The sequence below is a fragment of the Micropterus salmoides genome, unplaced genomic scaffold (genome assembly GCF_014851395.1).
Source record: "Micropterus salmoides isolate LMB-PRFRI ecotype aquatic unplaced genomic scaffold, ASM1485139v1 Ms_hic_scaffold_3255, whole genome shotgun sequence".
NCBI lineage: Eukaryota > Metazoa > Chordata > Actinopteri > Centrarchiformes > Centrarchidae > Micropterus > Micropterus salmoides.
Window position 1 is genome coordinate 3,395 of NW_024042546.1, and position 19,618 is coordinate 23,012.

The 19,618-nt window shown below is 38.0% G+C and overlaps 1 protein-coding gene across 1 annotated transcript; it reads right to left on the reverse strand.

The window, feature by feature from the left end:
- Positions 1-14,398: 14,398 nt before the first annotated feature.
- LOC119884179 (low affinity immunoglobulin gamma Fc region receptor II-b-like) lies at positions 14,399-19,534 on the reverse strand. Its single transcript, XM_038694638.1, has 5 exons — positions 19,350-19,534; positions 18,440-18,685; positions 18,008-18,139; positions 16,522-16,587; positions 14,399-16,088 (listed from the first exon to the last, which is right to left on the reverse strand). The coding sequence occupies exons 1-5, from the start codon at positions 19,507-19,509 to the stop codon at positions 16,081-16,083; spliced, it is 612 nt and encodes a 203-aa protein (XP_038550566.1). The 5' UTR covers positions 19,510-19,534; the 3' UTR covers positions 14,399-16,080.
- Positions 19,535-19,618: the final 84 nt, after the last annotated feature.

A 19,618-nucleotide genomic window follows, 5' to 3' on the forward strand; every position in this document is an offset into this window, starting at 1 on the left:
GTGGCACCACCGGGCAGAATTTAGTTTATTTTTAGTTCATTTGCATCAGTGGCCTTATTTCAAAAGTGCAGATAGGGCTGGACGATATGGCCAAAAAAGTTATCATGAGAAAAAAGTTTCATATCTTTAGATTTTCCTGAATGAAAGTTGAAATTTGATGATTAATTGTAGTAAACTCTTCTTTAGGGTCAGCACTTAAGGCAAAACAGTGGATCACATCACAAATCAGAGGTAGAACATTAAAACCATTTATGATAAAAATCTTTGTCAACAAATATGCATGAATAAAATTCAGTAAAAGAAAATTTTCAGTCCTTTTTAAAATGAAAATGGACATCTTAGTAAAAAAAAGTCCTAATTTGTGTATGATTCAAGTGAATAAAATCAGACATGTATTGGACATTGGTTATATTGTTATTGAAAAAAAAATATCGCAATAATTATTGTTATTGTTTTATTGTCCAGCCCTAAGCGCAGGTGAAGTTGACCACTTATCCATTAACAACATACGCATTACCATTTGGATGTGATAGTAAATAAGATATTTACCAAGCCTACTGCAAATTACTATCAGAGATGCAACATTTTTCATACGTCATACAACTGTTTTACTGCATCGTAACTACAACACAACTGATAGAACCAAAATAATTCACATTGCAAGCTTTGACCTCCAATGTTACAACATTCTGACAACACAATAAAAAAAAATATCTAACTTTAACATCAACACATGCAAATAATAATAATACTAATATCATGTATTGCATGTCAAAATGGGGATGACTGATTAAGTGGTGAAACAAAAAATGCAAATGCTTCCATACAGGCATTACGCAATTAAATAATTAACACCCTACCATTCCTTATGACCTGTATAAAAATACTGTGCAGGCCAAGTTCTTACACAATTTGGGAGCAAGGTGTTTGACAGCACTTTCCACTGCCATAATCCACCAAACACCAAAAGGGGTAATATCCTACAAGAATAGTGACCCTCCTTCCAGTTGACAGACTAAAGAGCACTGAAATTACACTTCATCTTGCAAATGTGTATGTTACCTCATACCCCTCATTCTGTATTTCTAAAGTATGTAATGTTGTTCAGCAGGTTCTGTGATCCTGGAGACTCCTGTTCTTCCTGTGATGGAGGGAGATGCTGTGACACTGCACTGCAGGAACAAGACTTTGTCCACTAACGTCACAGCTGACTTCTATAAAAATGGCCTCTTTATTGGGAGCAGCTCTACAGGAAACATGACCATCCACTATGTATACAAGTCTCATGAAGGACTCTACAAATGTAATATCTCTGGAGCTGGAGAATCACGAGAGAGCTGGCTGGCTGTCAGAGGTGAGACCCAAACATCTTCCAAAATGAAAGCTCTGTGTTTAATGGTAGGCGTTATGTATATTTAAAATAAGAAGTGGTTTCACCTGAATGTGATTCAGTTGCAGTTCCAGGTTTGTTTCAGATTGTTTTGTTTTTGGTAAGTTGCAAAGTACAAATTACTATTAAACATTAACAGCTTGGATACTGTTGGAACCATGTTATATCATTTCTGTTGACTTTGCAGCTCTTCACGGAGAGACTTGTCCCTGTCCACACCAGTTCTTTCTTCTTCTACTCCTCCTGAGGACTGTTTTCACCATTGTGATGGTTCCTCTGCTGCTGCTGCTGGTGGGACTGCTTCACTGTGGGAAACTCAGAGTTACACAAAAACAACTAATGGCCTACTGAAATTAAGGAAACAGCAAGGGACACAAAGTATACTGTTTTTATTACTTTTACTTACATTGTGTGTGTTGATTTTAAGGAACACAAAAAAATGCTATGTCAAGATAAAATTGCTTATAAAGTAAAAGTTAATTGGCTTTGAGAGTTTTATAGAGAAACGTAGAGGATGACAACCGTGTTGTACTCTGTTAGCTTAAATAAGCCAAAATGACATGTTCATTACAATTTCACCTTTTCAACATTCTCTCCTGGAGAAGTATTACGACATTTCGTTCAGCACAATACTGTTTTCTCCTTCCTTTGTTGTGTAATAGATGATCAACATATCTCCTGTTTGATTATGTTTGACTTAACTTGACTATGGAAGGCAAAATGTTGCAAATTAGATTCCTTTTTTATCTGTGGTAAGTGCTGATAACCACCGCCTCTCTGTCCCTCTTTTCAGCCACTCCACCAGGCCAGCATTATTCTTTAGCTCTCTACCAGATGACTTCTCTCCAGTCATGACAGATCCTTCCACTCCCATCTGCCTTGCAATCAACTCATTTGCCTCACCTCTCACCGTGTACTATCTGCTATGTTCCTGTCTTGTGAGTTTTTACTTTCGAGCTTCTGTGACCCGGCTGTTTTGGTCTTTAAACCACTTGAGTCATCCTGCTCACCTTGGCCTTTCCGAAACTAGACGCTCGCCACTTCAACTGTGTCACGGAGTGAACTCTTGTTGGAGTCACTTTCGGACGAAATTCCCTCTCCCCCAGGCTAACTGGGATCTGACTTTACCACTGCACTCACTGTTATAATATGTCAAATAATATATCAACAGTTGTATTAAAATTCAGGATTGATGTTGAGGAAAACTGTTAATTTTTGCAATAGCGAAACTGATACCATTTTGTCATTTCCTTTGTGTTTGTGTTGAATATTTCTTGAACATTGCTTTAGATATTTACGAAAAAGAAATATTTTCATTTATGAAAATATTGAACCTCTTTATCTTATATAAATATTACATTTCAAAAATAATTCAAACATTATATTGAAGCATTAAATAGGCCTAGTCTGAAGAATTTAAAACAGTTAAGATGTATAAAGACTAAACTATTTTTCTTTAATGTTCATGTCATTGTGTTTTGTCATGAACACAAAAAACTAACCATACAAATACATGCAATTTAAACACCGTGGGGTTTAGAGACACATAATATCTCGTCCTCTTCAGTGAGACGTCTCTGCTCTCAGTAACCTGCAAGACACCCAAAAATAGACATTGAATGTATCTGTGAGAAAATAAAGGACAACATTTATAACAGTACTTGAGTCCTCTGATTAGCAGCCTGGCCTCAATGTGAATTTATAAAACACAGACCACCTGATCACTTTCCCACACAACAAACGAGAATGCAAGGCTGCTTAAAGTACTTGATGTCCTGCTAATAATAAATGTAACATGTGAACTGTTGTGTGGTATTATCATGGTGGACTAAGCTGCTACACAGTGAGTGAGCTCAGTTGTCCATCTATCTTTTTCTGTCTCTGGGTTTCTGTCTTGTTTCTTGTGGTTTGAGATGCTAACGAAGAAGCTTTAACCATCAAGGCCAAAAGCTCCTGAAACAGACACAGTCTGATACAATTTAAACATGAACAGTGAACTTTTAGAAATATTCTGTAAATTTCAGATTAGTCATTCAGTGGTTCACTTACCAAAGTAATTTTGCCACTATGTTGCCACTGAAACATAATAAAAATAAACAAAAAAAAGACACAGAAAGACAATTTACAGAAAAACCCTGACACAACATGAATTAAGTTGCATCCAATGTAAATTAGATTTATTAAAATCTATAAATTTAAATATGACCATATCAGTGACATTATGTTGCATTATTTTAATACACTTGTTTTAACCACAATGTTTTGTTTGTGGTTCTCTGGACCTTAGACTTTCTTAACAACTTGAAGTGCCAATAATTTTATCTAATATATATCTATCTATCTATTATATATTTTTATAATTTGTTGTTGTCTCATGGACCCCAGTTGTAAAAAAGATGGATAAATGCAATGAATTGTACTGAATTAAACTGTATATGAGAAACAACTTTTTGTTTCTCTGCGTATGGAAATACCAGGGGAAATGACAATAAAGTTTATCTATCTCTGTCTATCTTATCTATCTATCTGTATGCTTCCCAAATAAGTGTATGTACATGTACACAATACATAACAGACGTGTGATATTCTATGACTCCCCCCCTCTATTTGCATCGTAGAGGTACGATTCACAATGCACACATTCATCACTCTCTCATAATAAAGTTGTCCTTGGTTGTTACAAGCTTTATACATACATATACATATTTATACATACTTTTTTGTCTTGGTTAGTCTGTCCCTGAAGGCATAGCACTGCTATGTATTCGTCATGCACCACTCTGTATAATTGTGCCTGATGTAGCCATAGCTTAAACTCTTTCTTCCTCTAACTGCGACTGCCGCAAGCACCCTAGTCTAAACCACGGACGCTCACAGTTGCTGACACGTCACTCACGTCATGTATAATGATGTCACACCAAATGTGCAATATTTCTGTTTTTGTATTCCTTTTAATGGCCAGGATAACTTTCATCTAAAAGTTATAAACACCAGTATGAGAATGTTTTACACCTCAGCAGACAGCTAGCTGGAACACCCACATCCTGTATGTGAAAACAACCACTGCAGCTACACAGTCAGCAACAGGAACTAATGCATGAGAAGGGCAGGAGCTGAAAAAGTAGAGACAGCGCTGGATGTGAGAGATGTGACCCAGGACCAGTTCATCATAGTTTATAATAAGACAGCGCAGTGAGGACAGGTTGCAAACAACCTGTCTATATTTCTATATCTTCATCATCATTGATCATGTGTAAAATTACCAGGAGAAGGTCACCTGGAGAATTTAAAATAACTAAGCCGTAAGAAAACAGATAATGGAGTATTGCTAAGATGGGCATGTATTCACAGTTGATGTAATTTCTGTGGCTCTGTTTGAGAAACTGCTTAGAAAATATTTTGCTATTAAGGGAAAGCTTTCTTTATCTATCCTCATAGTAGTAATAATCAGAGTTGAGTGGGCAGGTGGGCTTTTTACAATCATTTTGAAAATAAAATCTTGTACTCAGCCACAATAAGTGATGAAGAGTCAAATACGGAGTATCATGGCGGACGCAGGATCACCTCCTTGACAGCGGATGTGACATTAAAAAGCTTCAACTGTGTAAATGTATTCAATACAGGAAAGGAGCTCACTTAGAGTTAGTTGAGGGAGTTAATTTGACTGTTACAGTGCTGAATGGAGTGTTTTGGAAGGTAGATAATTACAGTCTGTAGTCTGAGCTGCTTAAAATTATGGTTTGAATCAGTTTTTTGGCGTGGAAGCAAAAACTTATGTTGGAAGGAGTTTAGTGTTCCTCACCTATTTGTAGAGAAGACCAAGACTGGAAGGAGGAAGGACAGGTTGGGGAACAAAACCAACATTAGTTAATGGTGTGATGGACAGCAGGAACCACCAGAACTGGAGCTCATTGGCATTTCTTTTTCTACCTTAAGCCGAACTTGATTGTGTTTTGTCACAGTCGTCACATTCTACCATTAAGAGCCCACTTCTAGCAAACTTTGTGCCAGTAATGTAAGTTGTTTCATGTTTATTCTCTGTACCTGTGATGACTGTTTGATGACTTCTACAAAGCAGTGATCCCACCAAAGGCAGCAGAGCCATCAGGAAAACATTGACACCAACACAGATCAGCAGAGAGAGCTGAGAGGCAGCAGGGGGAGGCTGAGAGGCAGCAGGGGGAGGCTGATGAGTTGCTGGAGAAATAATGGCAGTGCTGCTTTAAGTCAAGTCATTGTTTTTTTTCATAAAGCCCAACATCACAAACCAGCAATCTGCACAAAATACAACTCCCTCTGTTCTCAGAGCCTCAAACATCATTTTAAGCTTCCACATTTTTGTTACTATTTTCAATGTAACTCATACTCAGCTAGACTGCTGAGTAGTCTAGTCAGATATGTGTGTAATCTGTTGGCATTTGTAATACTTCTTTTGAGTTTTAAAATGTGGAACTTCACAAAGATAAGGGTATTATCAGAAAAAAACTGGAAAAGAATAGAACAAATACTGTTGAAACACTGCTGTGTCTCACCTCTCACAGTCAGCCAGCTCTCTGCTGATTCTCCGGCTCCAGAGACGCTGCACTTGTGGAGTCCTTCATTAGCCCTGGAAACACTGTGGATGGTCATGTTTCTTGTAGAGCTGCTCTCCATCCTGCTTCGTTCTGCAGCACAAAGTCACATTGTCTCCCTCCGTCACAGGAAGGATTGGACTCTCCAGGATCACTGAACCAGCTGAAAAACATGTTTCACAAAAATTAATTACATTAAAGAAGATGTAACATTGTGTTAAGAACTGTTTTTTTTTGTTGAAAATATAAACACGCAAATCTTATGGAAAGTAGGTTAACTTCATGTGTATGGAAATCACTGTATTTGTTTGTATCCACCATTTTATGCACCATTAGCAAATTTCTTCACCAAAAAGACAACAGGTAAACACAGCACCCCGTTTATTCTAATGATGATACTTTGTCAAAAAAATGTTGACAGAGGAAAACATGAACAGAATTGAAATTTGGTTATTCTTCATCTTACTTCGATTTGGGGGATCTTCATGCATCAGTTTGAAAAGCTCTGCCATGTGGGGATCAAAGCCCACCAACAACTTAACCAGTAAAGTCTTATTAAGCACATCAGGTCATGCTCAGTTCTGCCAACACAACGTTTTTACAACAGTAGGTAGGGTACTATTTACTTCCAAACCTGATGCCATTGATACTCAATAATATTGCATGTGACTATATGTAATATACTGGATAGTTAAAGATATTAATCTTTGTTGTTTGACTGTTGACAGTGTTGCTTTTCTTCCTTCTAATTTCACACCAGTATTCTCCATTGTCAGGTGCTGGAAAGGCATTTTTAATTTGACAGGGTCCTGTTGATGTCGACCAGCTAGAAGCACATGTTATAACAGATCCTTTGGTCTTCCTCATCACTCTCCATCCAGTCAATCCCTCCAGCCCCTCACAGCTGATAACAATGGACTTGTATTCAAAGTGCTGCTGTCTGTTTGGAACAACCTGAGGGAAACTTACATCTGAGACAGAGACACAAAAATAAGATGTGTTAAAACAAATATTTAAATCAAAAAATCATTTTAAATCCAAGATAGTTTATTGACATTTTATTGGACATCAGATTGTTTTCAGGCCAGTAGTTAAAAAGAAATACAAGTAGTTAGTAGTAGTTTGTTACATTTAAGTCAAAAAGTAAGTAAATTAGTCTGATATCACACCATTTACACATATTTATTTCAGCCAAGTAGTCACTCTAACGGAGATCCTCCAAGAGCCGGGAGGAGTGTGCCAGAGCAAAGGATGCTTGCATATATGAGATGTAATCGAACTGGGCCATCGTGAACAATGAGAATCCATCAATCAATTTGGTCTTTTCCCAGATATAATAACATATCATATCTATATATGTATATCTATCTATCTATATCTATACCTATATCTATATAGATATATAATCTATCTATCTATATATATATGAATATATATATATATAATTTCTTTATGACCATGACAAAACAGGGAATAAGGCAGCGTAAAGATCAAAACGTGGTGATTTAACAAGAAGGTGAACTAAACATAACTGTTTAAAATATGAGGTGTGTTTGTCAGTGCTGTAAGTGAACCAAAACATAATGTGGCTTATGGAGAGGTCAAGCCACGGTTGGCGGCTGAGTGGCAGCGAAGAGAATGGAGTTTTAACTCTACAGGCTCAAAGGCCCCGGGTGTGCCGGATCTGCAATCACCTCAACAGAGAACAACAAAGATAGTTAACCACACAGGGGCCATCACGTAGGCTTATTCAGTATTGTGTGAACTCTCATTAGCATGGCCCTAAATGTCACTGTCGTTCAGGTTTGTTAGTTCTCACCCAGAAACACTGAATGGCTCATTGAATAAAATTATTTTTATCCCCCAGAGCAACTGAGGCCTGAAAGACGGTTAGAATGCTATGAACTGCTGTGGCCTCTTGTGCACAGGAAAAGGAAGCACTACACCTTCACATACATCATATTTAGCTTGTTTTCAGCCTGAAGTTCAGACAGTCAGGGGCAAGACAACATGGAGGTCACAGAGCTTTGCATCAAAATATGTGAGTCTGCCTAATTTTTTTACTCTAAAATTAAAATAATTCTAAAAGAAAATGAAATAGAAAGAACTGATTTTTAAAAACCAGCATGCAACTACTCATTGTGTAGGCCAAGTCAGCAATACATATTACAGTAAGGCTTAAGGTCTACATTTTTATTTGTTATTTGATTTTGTTATTTTTTGTCTGAATGAAAAAAAATGTTGCACACTGAAAAATTAATATTGACACACTTGTCTTTAAGGTTGATAAAATGATACATAATTACTGTTTATTGGTTTTTAGTAAATAAAGACATCTCTGTGTGATACACTGCTTTCTTTTGTCTCTCCAGTGGTGAATGTGTTGTTGCTGCTCACTGCTCAAGTTCAGGATAGTTACTGTGCTCAGGAAGCTGGTGAGTAGAGGTTTGTTAATTAATTATATTAACATAAGCAAATCATTTCTTAAAACTAAAATTATAATGCTCAGGCATAATTATTATTAGTAGTAGTATTATAAAATGCATAATATTAGCAGTTCTTGCACTTGCACTGTATTTGACAACTTAATTGCTACTTTAAGAGTTGGTGAGATGTCAGAGTTACCAGGGCGCTTCTTTATGTTAGTAATATGTTTATAGGTTTTCCTAGAGTGTGGATATTAAAGAGATCTTCTACTTTTATTTGTGTTTTTTATTTTTTTGGCACAGATGCAGATTTTCCTCATATTGATCCAAACAGACTGCAGTTCTTTGAATATGAAACCATCTCAATCAATTGTGCGGGATTTCATGGCACGACTGAATGGAGAGTGATGAAAAAGATTCCCTCAAATTCCACCCGATGGGCGACATCAACAAGATCCTTAAACATTAAACCAGCCTATGCTTCACACAGTGGAGAGTACTGGTGTGAAAATGGAGAGGGTGAGAGAAGCAACGCTCTCAACATCACAGTAACTGGTATGTTTAACTCATATTATCAATGTTAATTCAAAAAGAGATTTTTTTGGCAAACTTAATTTTAGTTAGTTTGATTCACTGCAAATGGCATATTGAAAATATTTACATAATTAGTAAATGCATAAAGTTTACAATGCTAGACATGTTGTGTTGGTGCTGCTGCTCACCTTATTTTCTGCCCAGAATAGATACAGGGGCCGCCTGGCTGCGCGCACGGCTCCACAGCCTGTCTCAATAAGTTGACCCTGCTGGTTCAATTTGGGTGAAGTTTACTAACTGATCGCTGTTTTACTGCATGAATGATATCTTCTTTTCTTTTTCGTTGTTCAGCTGGTGATGTGATTCTGGAGAGTCCTGCTCTCCCTGTGATGGACCAACAGACAGTCACTCTGCGCTGTAGCAACAAGGGAACATCCACCAAACTCCCAGCTGATTTCTATAAAGATGGCCACTTCAGTGGGACTGGATATACAAGCGAGATGACCATTTACAATGTTTCCAAGTCCAGTGAAGGTTTTTACAATTGTGCAATATCTGGATTAAAAGGAGAATCTCCAGAGAGCTGGCTAGCTGTCAGAGGTGAGACAGAACAATGTAATCAAACAGTAAATATATTATTTATATTGGGATTTCTTTTGGGACTTCTTTCTCCAACATTGCCTATGAGAGCTTTAATCGACCAGACAGTGCAACATTATGAAATTCAGACAGGGAATTGATTTATTTTGCTTAATGAGAATTATTGCATGAATATTACAATTTACGTTGTCAAAGATTTCTGCACTGTTAGAAACATAGCAGAGGATTGGCAGAAAGAGTATAGTGGAAACAAACTTGTAATTTCCATACAGAATTACAAAACAAATTCTAAATATAAAAGTGAAAAAACATAAAATATTTACAACATATCATAAATAAAATATTTTCTTTGACCTTGATGGAAAACATCATCTGAAGGACAGATGCAAAATACAATTTATAAGGAATTAGGAAAATACAACTGCGGTGCTGAGATAATCTGACTGCCCTTAACACTTTTCATCCTTATACACAACTAAAAACATTTCTGTTAAAGTTTTGCGGGCTGGGTCAGATCAGCATTTAAGATTTATTCAAGCAAAATATTTGTTTTTTAATGGAATAATCATGACAGTTGGACAATTAGATAAATAAAACACACTCAAATTGTCACCTTTGACTAACAGCAAAGTATCTTGACAGGGCCAACAGAGATCTAGGTATTCCAAAGAAGGGTGAGCTATCATATTAGTTGTGCGCCATCATCCAGTTAAAAAAATATCAACCCTGCTCTGCTGCAGTATCAACGGCTTCACAACAGAGGCATTATTTACAGACAGTCATGAGACAGTGGTCAAAGGTAAAAATATGCTGCTTGCATAACGTCTCAACTTTTTGCTTAGCGACTGAGATTGCTGGCTAGATTAGTGGGTATTGTGGATGTCAGTATTAGCATGTTCCTAGCAAACTAGCATTTTAGCTTTAGAAAATTAATTTGACTGTAGCTGCCTATAATCTTTGCCATTCAACATATATTGTTTTCTATTTCTGTTATTTTATTTTAATAAATGTCACTTATCACTCAAATATCACTTATTACTGACTCAAAAGATGCTGGTGTTATGTGCATCAAGCCAAGAAGCATTTTAGTTACACAAATCCAATACAATAGTAAAATAAATGTATTGTCTATGGCATGTGTACACAAAGTAAACAAGTAATTAAAAATGTACTGTGTATATTCCAGCTGGTTTTGTGATCCTAGAGAGTCCCTTCCTTCCTGTAAAAGAGGGAGAAACTGTAACTCTGCACTGTAGAAAGAAGGCGGCTCTTTTAAACCACACAGCTGATTTCTATAAAAATGGCTTCCAAATCTGGACCACCTATTCTGGAAAGATGACCATCCACAATGTTTCCAAATCTGATGAAGGACTCTACAAGTGTTACATCTCTGGAGCTGGAGAGTCACCAGAGAACTGGCTGGCTGTGATACATAACAGTTTCATGGAACAAAATGAAGAAGGTATTTTCATTTTATTTTTATGAACATTTTTTATAATTTATAGGCCACTATGATCCCCTCATGTTGATGTTTTGTGTATGTAAACTTACTGTACACTGATGGCTGTGTTGTTTAAGCTTGTTCTGCGTACGTAAATGGTGAGCAATACACAACCCGCTCTCACTCCCACGTCGTCACATATGGACGCATGATCAAAAACCCTTGGCATCAGTTTGTAACACACTGGGGAGCCCCTTAGCGTCATGTTTCTACGCACTGGGGGAAGCCTTGTAGCATCATTTTTAAAAGCTCAACGAAGGTATAGCATATTTATAGTTGATAACCAGCTTCGTGGTAGGCTACCACTTATCCCGATGGTGATTGTTAGGGTGAGTTCAGCCAGGTAACTAAAAGATGTCCTGGGTATGTTGAACTCGCTTTGTGGTGCAGGCCACAGGTGTGAGGTAACCAAGGTAAAGAAAAAGAAAAAGCAAAACCAGACAATGACAGCAAAGGCAGAAAACTTCAGACTAAGACAGGAAACAGAAACATGGGCGGAATAGATGTAGCACTCAGGCAAATGTATGACATGGTACAGACACTGAACCTACCGATCAAAATAAAGAAGCAAATGACATGGATATAATGTCATTTGTATATATATAATAAAACCAACCACAGAAAACATGTCAAATCTAAATAGTAAAGTAACTAGTAAACAGATCTAAGAACGACTACACAGACGACTACACACTAAGACACTGAACTGAGACAGGTCATGAGACAAAACTGGTAAAAGTAAACAAAGCTGAACATGCCAATGAACATGACAGAACAGAGGAAACACAAGACATGGACCCAACAACCTCCCAAATAATACCCGAAGACCCCAAGCCATGACAAAATCTGTTATCACAAACAAAGAGCATTCACAATAATCACTCAAAATCAGCAGGGGGAGACATGTAGAAACAGCTGTCTCTTGCTGACTGTCCCTTCACTTCGCTGTCTTGTCCCCTCTGTCTGTGGGTTTCTACAATGGCGGGCAAAAATAATTATGGCTGAAAGTTCAATTTACAACAGAGAAAGCAAACAGGCTAAAAAACAAACTAAGTGTCATGTTCTGTCTATCGATCTCCTCCACTCCGTTACAGTACATTGGACAACACTGTAACTGCACACCCACCAGCTAATTTCGCAGACTCATTTCACAGCAAAAACGGCCACTTGCTTAGCTGTGGGGGGCTTAGTTTACTGTAATCATACGCCAGTATACAGTGCTATTATTGCCACCCGTTTCATCTTCCGAAATGACTTTCTTAGGGTCAGACTGACTTGCTAGTTAGAAGAAATTCAATAGATTTGGGTTGTTTTTTTTTTTTGGTTTTTTTGACCCCGTAATGATTCATTGAGCAATTAGTTGTGGTAGACTGAAACATTCAATGCATAAACAGATATAAAAAATAACCACTGAATATGTGTAAGTATCTAACATAAGATATTTTTATGGTGTTGTTCAGCAGGTTCTGTGATCCTGGAGACTCCTGTTCTTCCTGTGATGGAGGGAGAAGCTGTGATTCTGCACTGCAGAAACAAGGTGTCGTTCACCTACCTCCCAGCTGTCTTCTACAAAGACGGCCTCTTCATTGGGAGCAGCTCTACAGGAAACATGACCATCGACTATGTCTACAAATCTCACGAAGGACTCTACAAGTGCAGCATCTCTGGAGCTGGAGAGTCAGCAGGAAGCTGGCTGACTGTCAGAGGTGAGACCCAAACAAATGTTTGAGGTATTCTGTTAGTGTAGACACTAATGGATTACTGTGTTACTTTTAACTGTGTAAGCAAGGTATTATTTTAACATCAGATTATCCTGGAGTTTTTCTTTATTATGCACCTTGTTCATTTATGTTAATCTCTGTTTCTCTGTCTCAGAAGCGGCTTTTCGTATCGTTCCAAACAGACTGCAGCTCTTTGAATACGAGTCTGCCCAGTTTACCTGTGAGGGGTTTAATGTCTCATCTGGATGGAAAGTGAGGAACATCAAGGGATTCATAAAAAAATGTTCAAATGGCACAGTGACAACAACTGTGAGCTGCACCATTGATCATGCCTTTGAATCAGACAGTGGAGAATACTGGTGTGAAGGTGAAGGAGGAAAGAGAAGCATCACTGTCAACATCACTGTCACTGGTACAATGATTTCTAAATATATCAGTGAGAAAAATGTTATCTTGTGCCCCTCATTCTATATTTATTAATATAAGTATACTGTTTTTTGCACTTCTGGATCATTTGGATCAGCTGGTTCTGTGATCCTGGAGAGTCCCGTCCTTCCAGTGATGGAGGGAGAAGCTGTGACTCTGAGTTGCAGAAACAAAAAGACATCCACAAATATCACTGCAGGCTTCTACAAAGACGGCCTCTTCATTGGGAGCAGCTCTACAGGACACATGACCATCGACTATGTCTACAAATCTCACGAAGGACTCTACAAGTGCAACATCACTGATGTTGGAGAGTCAGCAGAAAGCTGGCTGGCTGTCAGAGGTGAGACCCAAACAAATGTTTGAGGTATTCTGTTAGTGTAGACACTAATGGATTACTGTGTTACTTTTAACTGTGTAAGCAAGGTATTATTTTAACATCAGATTATCCTGGAGTTTTTCTTTATTATGCACCTTGTTCATATATGTTAATCTCTGTTTCTCTGTCTCAGAAGCGGCTTTTCGTATCGTTCCAAACAGACTGCAGCTCTTTGAATACATTCTATATTTATTAATATAAGTATACTGTTTTTTGCACTTCTGGATCGTTTGGATCAGCTGGTTCTGTGATCCTGGAGAGTCCCGTCCTTCCAGTGATGGAGGGAGAAGCTGTGACTCTGAGTTGCAGAAACAAAAAGACATCCACAAATATCACTGCAGACTTCTATAAAGATGGGCTCCACATCAGGACCAGTTCCACAGGAGAGATGACCATCCACAGTGTTACCAGGTCTGATGAAGGACTCTACAAGTGCACCATCTCTGGAGCTGGAGAATCAGCAGAGAGCTGGCTGACTGTCAGAGGTGAGACCCAAACCTGTTCCAAAATGAAAGCCCTGTGTGTGATGTTTGGCTTAAAGTCCATTTAAAATAAGAAGTCTTTTCACCTGAATGTAATTAAGTTGCAGTTCTAGCCAGGTAACTTTAATGATAATTGTTGAATCATTGACAGTGTTGAGTTTATTAACCTTTATTATTATGATTATTGTTTTTGCTGTGTTATATAGTTATATAACACAGCAAAAACATTTACATTTCTTCTATCAACCACCAGTTCCAAAACTACCTCTTAAATTTACATCTAGTGATAGTTTCACTGCAGCACAAGACTTAAACATGGTGTTCACGTGGTCAGTGTCATTGATTGTTTTGTTTTTGGTAAGTACAAGTTCAATTTACTATTAAAAATTAACAGCTTGGATACTGTTGGAACCATGTTATATCATTTCTGTTGACTTTGCAGCTCTTCACGGAGAGACTTGTCCCTGTCCACACCAGTTCTTTCTTCTTCTCCTCCTCCTGAGGACTGTTTTCACCATTGTGATGGTGCCTCTGCTGCTGCTGGTGGTGGGACTGCTTCACTGTGGGAAACTCAGAGTTACACAAAAACAACTAATGGCCTACTGAAATTAAGGAAACAGTGAGGGACACAAAGTATCATAGAGCTGATGGACAGACACAAGGTCTATTTTCAGAAGGCCTGCTTCGTCAGTGTGCGTCATGTCTCGGTTTTACTTAGATTCTACAGATGCAGCTGATCGTTTGAGCTTCTCAGACACAAAAGTTTAACAGCCTCTCAATGGCTTTGTGGACAGAACCAAATACTTACAGAGTTTTATAGAGAAACAAGGAGGATGACAACCGTGTTGGGCTCTGAATGTTATCTTACCTTAAATAAGCCAAAACGACATGTTCATTACAGATGAGTCTTATTTGACCATTTCACCTTTTTAACATTCTCTCCTGGAGAAGTATTACGACATTTCTTTCTGTACAATGCCTTGTTCTCCTTGCTTAGTTGTGTATTAGATATTCAACATATCTCCTGTTTGATTATGTTTGACTTAACTTGACTATGGAAGGCAAAATGTTGTAAATTAGATTCCTTTTTTTTCTGTGTTAAGTGCTGATAACCACCGCCTCTCTGTCCCTCTCTTCATCCACTCCCCCAGGCCCTTTCAGCATTATTCTTTTGCTCTCTCTCTCTCTACCAGGTGCCTACAGACTTCTCTTCAGTAATTACAGATCCTTCCACTCCCATCTGCCTTGCAATCACCTCATTCGCCTCACTTAGCCTTCCCCACCGTGAACTGGCTGCTATGTTCCTGTCTTCTGTGACCTGGCTGTTTTGGTCTTTAAACCACTTGAGTCATCCTGCTCACTCTGCTTGCATTTGGGTTCATCCTCTGTTGCCACTCCCCCACACCCACTTGATGCATTTCCCAAATAATGATGCATAATCAACCATATGCATTGTGGGATCTGCTAAGGATGTCCCCATCTGCTGTTTTTAATATCAGGTGAATTGAAGGTTTCTGTGGATGATGGATTAAAGCTGGAGGTGGGTGAATGGTTGTACTGTAGAAAAATATTAATACATTCACAGATAATTGTTTTCTTTGTACCCTATTTTAGAGAATAACTGTGTGAACTAGTGGGAATAAAATATCAATCAGTAGCTGTGATAGATGAAACTGTCATTCAGAAAAGTGATAAAAAGTAACAATTAGGCATTTTACATGGTTTATGGTGATTGTTTTAATTGTGTAATGTTTATTTACTTTAAAAAAATGATTATTAATTGGTCTCCGTGTACATTTTTGTATAGGCCTATACATACACATCTACAGTCTCCGATGTGTGCAGTTTAAAAAAAAAAGAAATTGAACACGTCCCCTTTTTACAAATGTACATAACCTGTTTATATATTTCTTGCAACCACAGAAGCATGTCATTGTGTTTTGACATGAACACACAAAACCACCCATACAAATGCTGCAATTTAAAAACCTTTGGGTTTTTAAAAAAGACCCTAATATGTCCTCCCTTCTTCAGTGAGGCGTCTCTGCTCTCAGTGACCTGCAAGACACCCAAAAATAGACATTGAATGTATCTGTGAGAAAATAAAGGACAACATTTATAACAGTACTTGAGTCCTCTGATTAGCAGCCTGACCTCAATGTGAATTAATAAAACACAGACCACCTGATCACTTTCCCACACAACATATGAGAATGCAAGGTTGCTTAAAGTACTTGATGTCCTGCTAATAATAAATTTAACATGAGAACTGTCTTGTGGTATCATGGTGGACTAAGCTGCTACACAGTGAGCTCAGGGCTCCATCTATCTTTTTCTGTCTGTGGGCTTCTCTGTCTTGTTTCTTGTGGTTTTTGTCTGAGATGCTAATGAAGAAAGGCCTAAAGCTCCGGAAACAGACACAGTCTGATACAATTTAAACATGGGTATACTTTCAGAAATATTCTGTAAATGTTTGTTCACACTCACTCACCTGAAAGAAGGTCAAGTTCATTCCCTTTCTCCTTCCTGGGTTCTGTGATAACAGCATATGTTGCCACTGAAACATAATAAAAATACATCTTACACACAAGTATCAGGTAGATACACAGAAAGACAAAAAATATTTACAAAAATACAAACTGGCACTACATAAATTAAGTTGCTTTCAAAGTAAATTCAATTATTTAAATAAATTCTATAAGTCTATTCATATAAATATTACTATAAAAATATGTGTATTATTTTAATACACTTGTTTCTGTTTCTCAGGACCTCAGAATCTCTTAACATGTCAGTGTTTTTTATATTATTTGGAAACTATTTATAAACATGGTTTCGGAATGATGTATGTTTCTGCTTTACAAAAGTTGTAGTTTTGTGGGCCACAGCTGAAAAAAAGATGAACAAATGCAATAGATTTTCCTAATGTATGCTTTGAAATCCGGGCAGCACGGTGATTAGCACTGTCGCCTCACAGCAAGAAGGTCGTGGGTTCTCTCCGGGTGCTCCGGCTTCCTCTCACCATCCAAAGACATGCAGGCTAGGTTAATTGGTTACCCTAAATTGTCCTTAGGTGTGAGTGTGAGCGTGGTTGTTCATCTATGTGTGGCCCTGCAATGTACTTTTTTTGTATTTATTTGAATGGCCAGGATAACTTGCATCTAAAAGTTATAAACACCAGCATGAGAATGTTTTACACCTCAGCAGACAGCTAGCTGGAACACCCACATCCTGTATGTGAAAACAGCCTTGATTCCTGCATGAGGGTGATTCATCACTAATTCATTACTGGTATGCGTGCCGTTCATCATCACCATCGAAGCATATTGGTAAATGTCATAAACTTCACTTAACTTAAAGATCGGACAAACTCTCATTTTATGTTTTTTTTATAATTCCTGGTTTTTCTCTACCCACACTTCCCGTATCCATGCACAAAACTGAAACTAATTAAAAGCAGAAGCACCATGGCACATACTGGACTCCAACTGGATACCTATTGCTACAATGGACATGTATTCACAGTTGATGTAATCATTGTGGATTTGTTTGAGAAACTGTTTAAAAAATATTTTGGTCTTAAAGGAAAAGCTTGCTCTATCTGTCCTCATAGTATTAACAATCTGACTGGGCAAGTGGGCTTTTTATAATAATTTTGGAAATTAAATCTTGCACTCTGCTGCAATAACAAATGAAGAGGAGTCAAATACAGAGTTTTGTGGCAGATGAGACACACTAAAACGCTCCGACTGTGTAAAATTTAAACAATGCAGAGAAGGGGCTCACTCAGAGAGAAAGGTTTCATATAGTAACGATCAGCAGGAACCACCAGAACTGGAGCTCATTGGCATTTCTTTTTCTACCTTAAGCCGAACTTGATTGTGTTTTGTCACAGTCGTCACATTCTACCATTAAGAGCCCACTTCTAGCAAGCGTTGTGCCAGTAATGTAAGTTGTTTCATGTTTATTCTCTGTACCTGTGATGACTGTTTGATGACTTCTACAAAGCAGTAATCCCACCAAAGGCAGCAGAGCCATCAGGAAAAAACTGACACCAACACAGATCAGCAGAGAGAGCTGAGAGGCAGCAGGGGGAGGCTGAGGAGTTGCTGGAGAGATAACGGCAGTGCTACTTTAAGTCAAGTCATTTTGTTTTCAGCCCAACATCACAAACCAGCAATCCGTACAAAATACAACTCCCTCTGTGCCCACAGCCTCAAACATCAGTTTAAGCTTCCACATTTTTGTAACTGCTGAACAGGGCACAGTTAGTTACATGTGTAATCTGTTGGCATTTGTAATACTTCTTTTGAGTTTTAAAACCTGGAACTTCACAAAGATAAGGGCATTATCAGAAAAAAACTGGAAAAGAATAGAGCAAATACTGTTGAAACACTGCTGTGTCTCACCTCTGACCGTCAGCCAGCTCTCTGCTGATTCTCCTGCTCCAGAGATGCTGCACTTGTAGAGTCCTTCATTAGACCTGGAAACACTGTGGATGGTCATGTTTCCTGTAGAGCTGCTCTCCATGAAGTGGCCGTCTTTACAGAATTCAGCGTTGAGGTTGGAGGACGTCTGCTTCGTTCTGCAGCACAAAGTCACATTGTCTCCCTCCGTCACAGGAAGGACTGGACTCTCCAGGATCACTGAACCAGCTGAAAAACATATTTCACAAAAATTAATTGCATTAAAAAGAAGAAAGAAAGAATTGTTTTATGTTGTAAATATAAACATGTAAATCTTTCTTTCAGCAATAGAAAGTAGGTTAGCTTCATGTGTATGCAAATCATTGTATTTATTTTTATCCGTCCTTTTCAGCACCATTTGCAAATAAAGATTTCTTCAACAAAAATTAATTAGGTAAACGCAGCACCCCCGTTTATTCTACAACTTATACTTCAAAAAAATATTGATAGAGGAAAACATGAACAGAATTGTTATTGATGAAATTTGGTTATTCTTTGTCTTAATTCGATTTGGTTCATGCTGAACTCCCCCTGGAGAGGCACGGCTCATAGTTTGAAAAGCTCTGCTATATGGGGAACAAAGCCCACCAACAATTTAACAAGTAAAGTCTTATTGAGCACCTCAGGTCATGCTCAGCTCTGCCAACACAACTTTTTTACAACAGTATTTACGGTACTATTTACTTCCAAACCTGATGTCAGTGATACTTAATGATATTGCATAGGACTATTTTTAATATACTGGACAAATAAATATATTGATCTTTGAACTGAAATGTTCACAGACTTTTCACAAGAAATTAGACTAACTTCAGAGGATTATTTTTTAGTTAGTGTTTTACAACTTGGATACCAGTGACAGTGATGTTGACAGTGTTGCTTTTCTTCCTTCCAGTTTCACACCAGTATTCTCCATTGTCAGGTCCTGGAAAGGCATTTTTAATTTGACAGGGTCCTGATAATGTCGACCAGCTAGAAGCACATGTTATAACAGATCCTTTGGTCTTCCTCATCACTCTCCATCCAGTCAATCCCTCCAGCCCCTCACAGTGATAACAATGGACTCATACTCAAGTGCTGCTCTCTGTTTGGAACAACCTGAGGAAAAACTACATCTGAGAC

Bases quoted from the DNA above. Each gene is read 5' to 3' on its own strand.
- LOC119884179 (XM_038694638.1), bottom strand. From the start codon at position 19,509: ATGAGGAAGACCAAAGGATCTGTTATAACATGTGCTTCTAGCTGGTCG. The intron at 18,686-19,349 runs GTATCCAAGTTG...TATGTTTTTCAG, and splicing joins TGTCAACATCACTGTCACTG to CTGGTTCAGTGATCCTGGAG. The intron at 18,140-18,439 runs GTGAGACACAGC...TTATCTCTCCAG, and splicing joins GAGCTGGCTGACGGTCAGAG to CAACTCCTCAGCCTCCCCCT.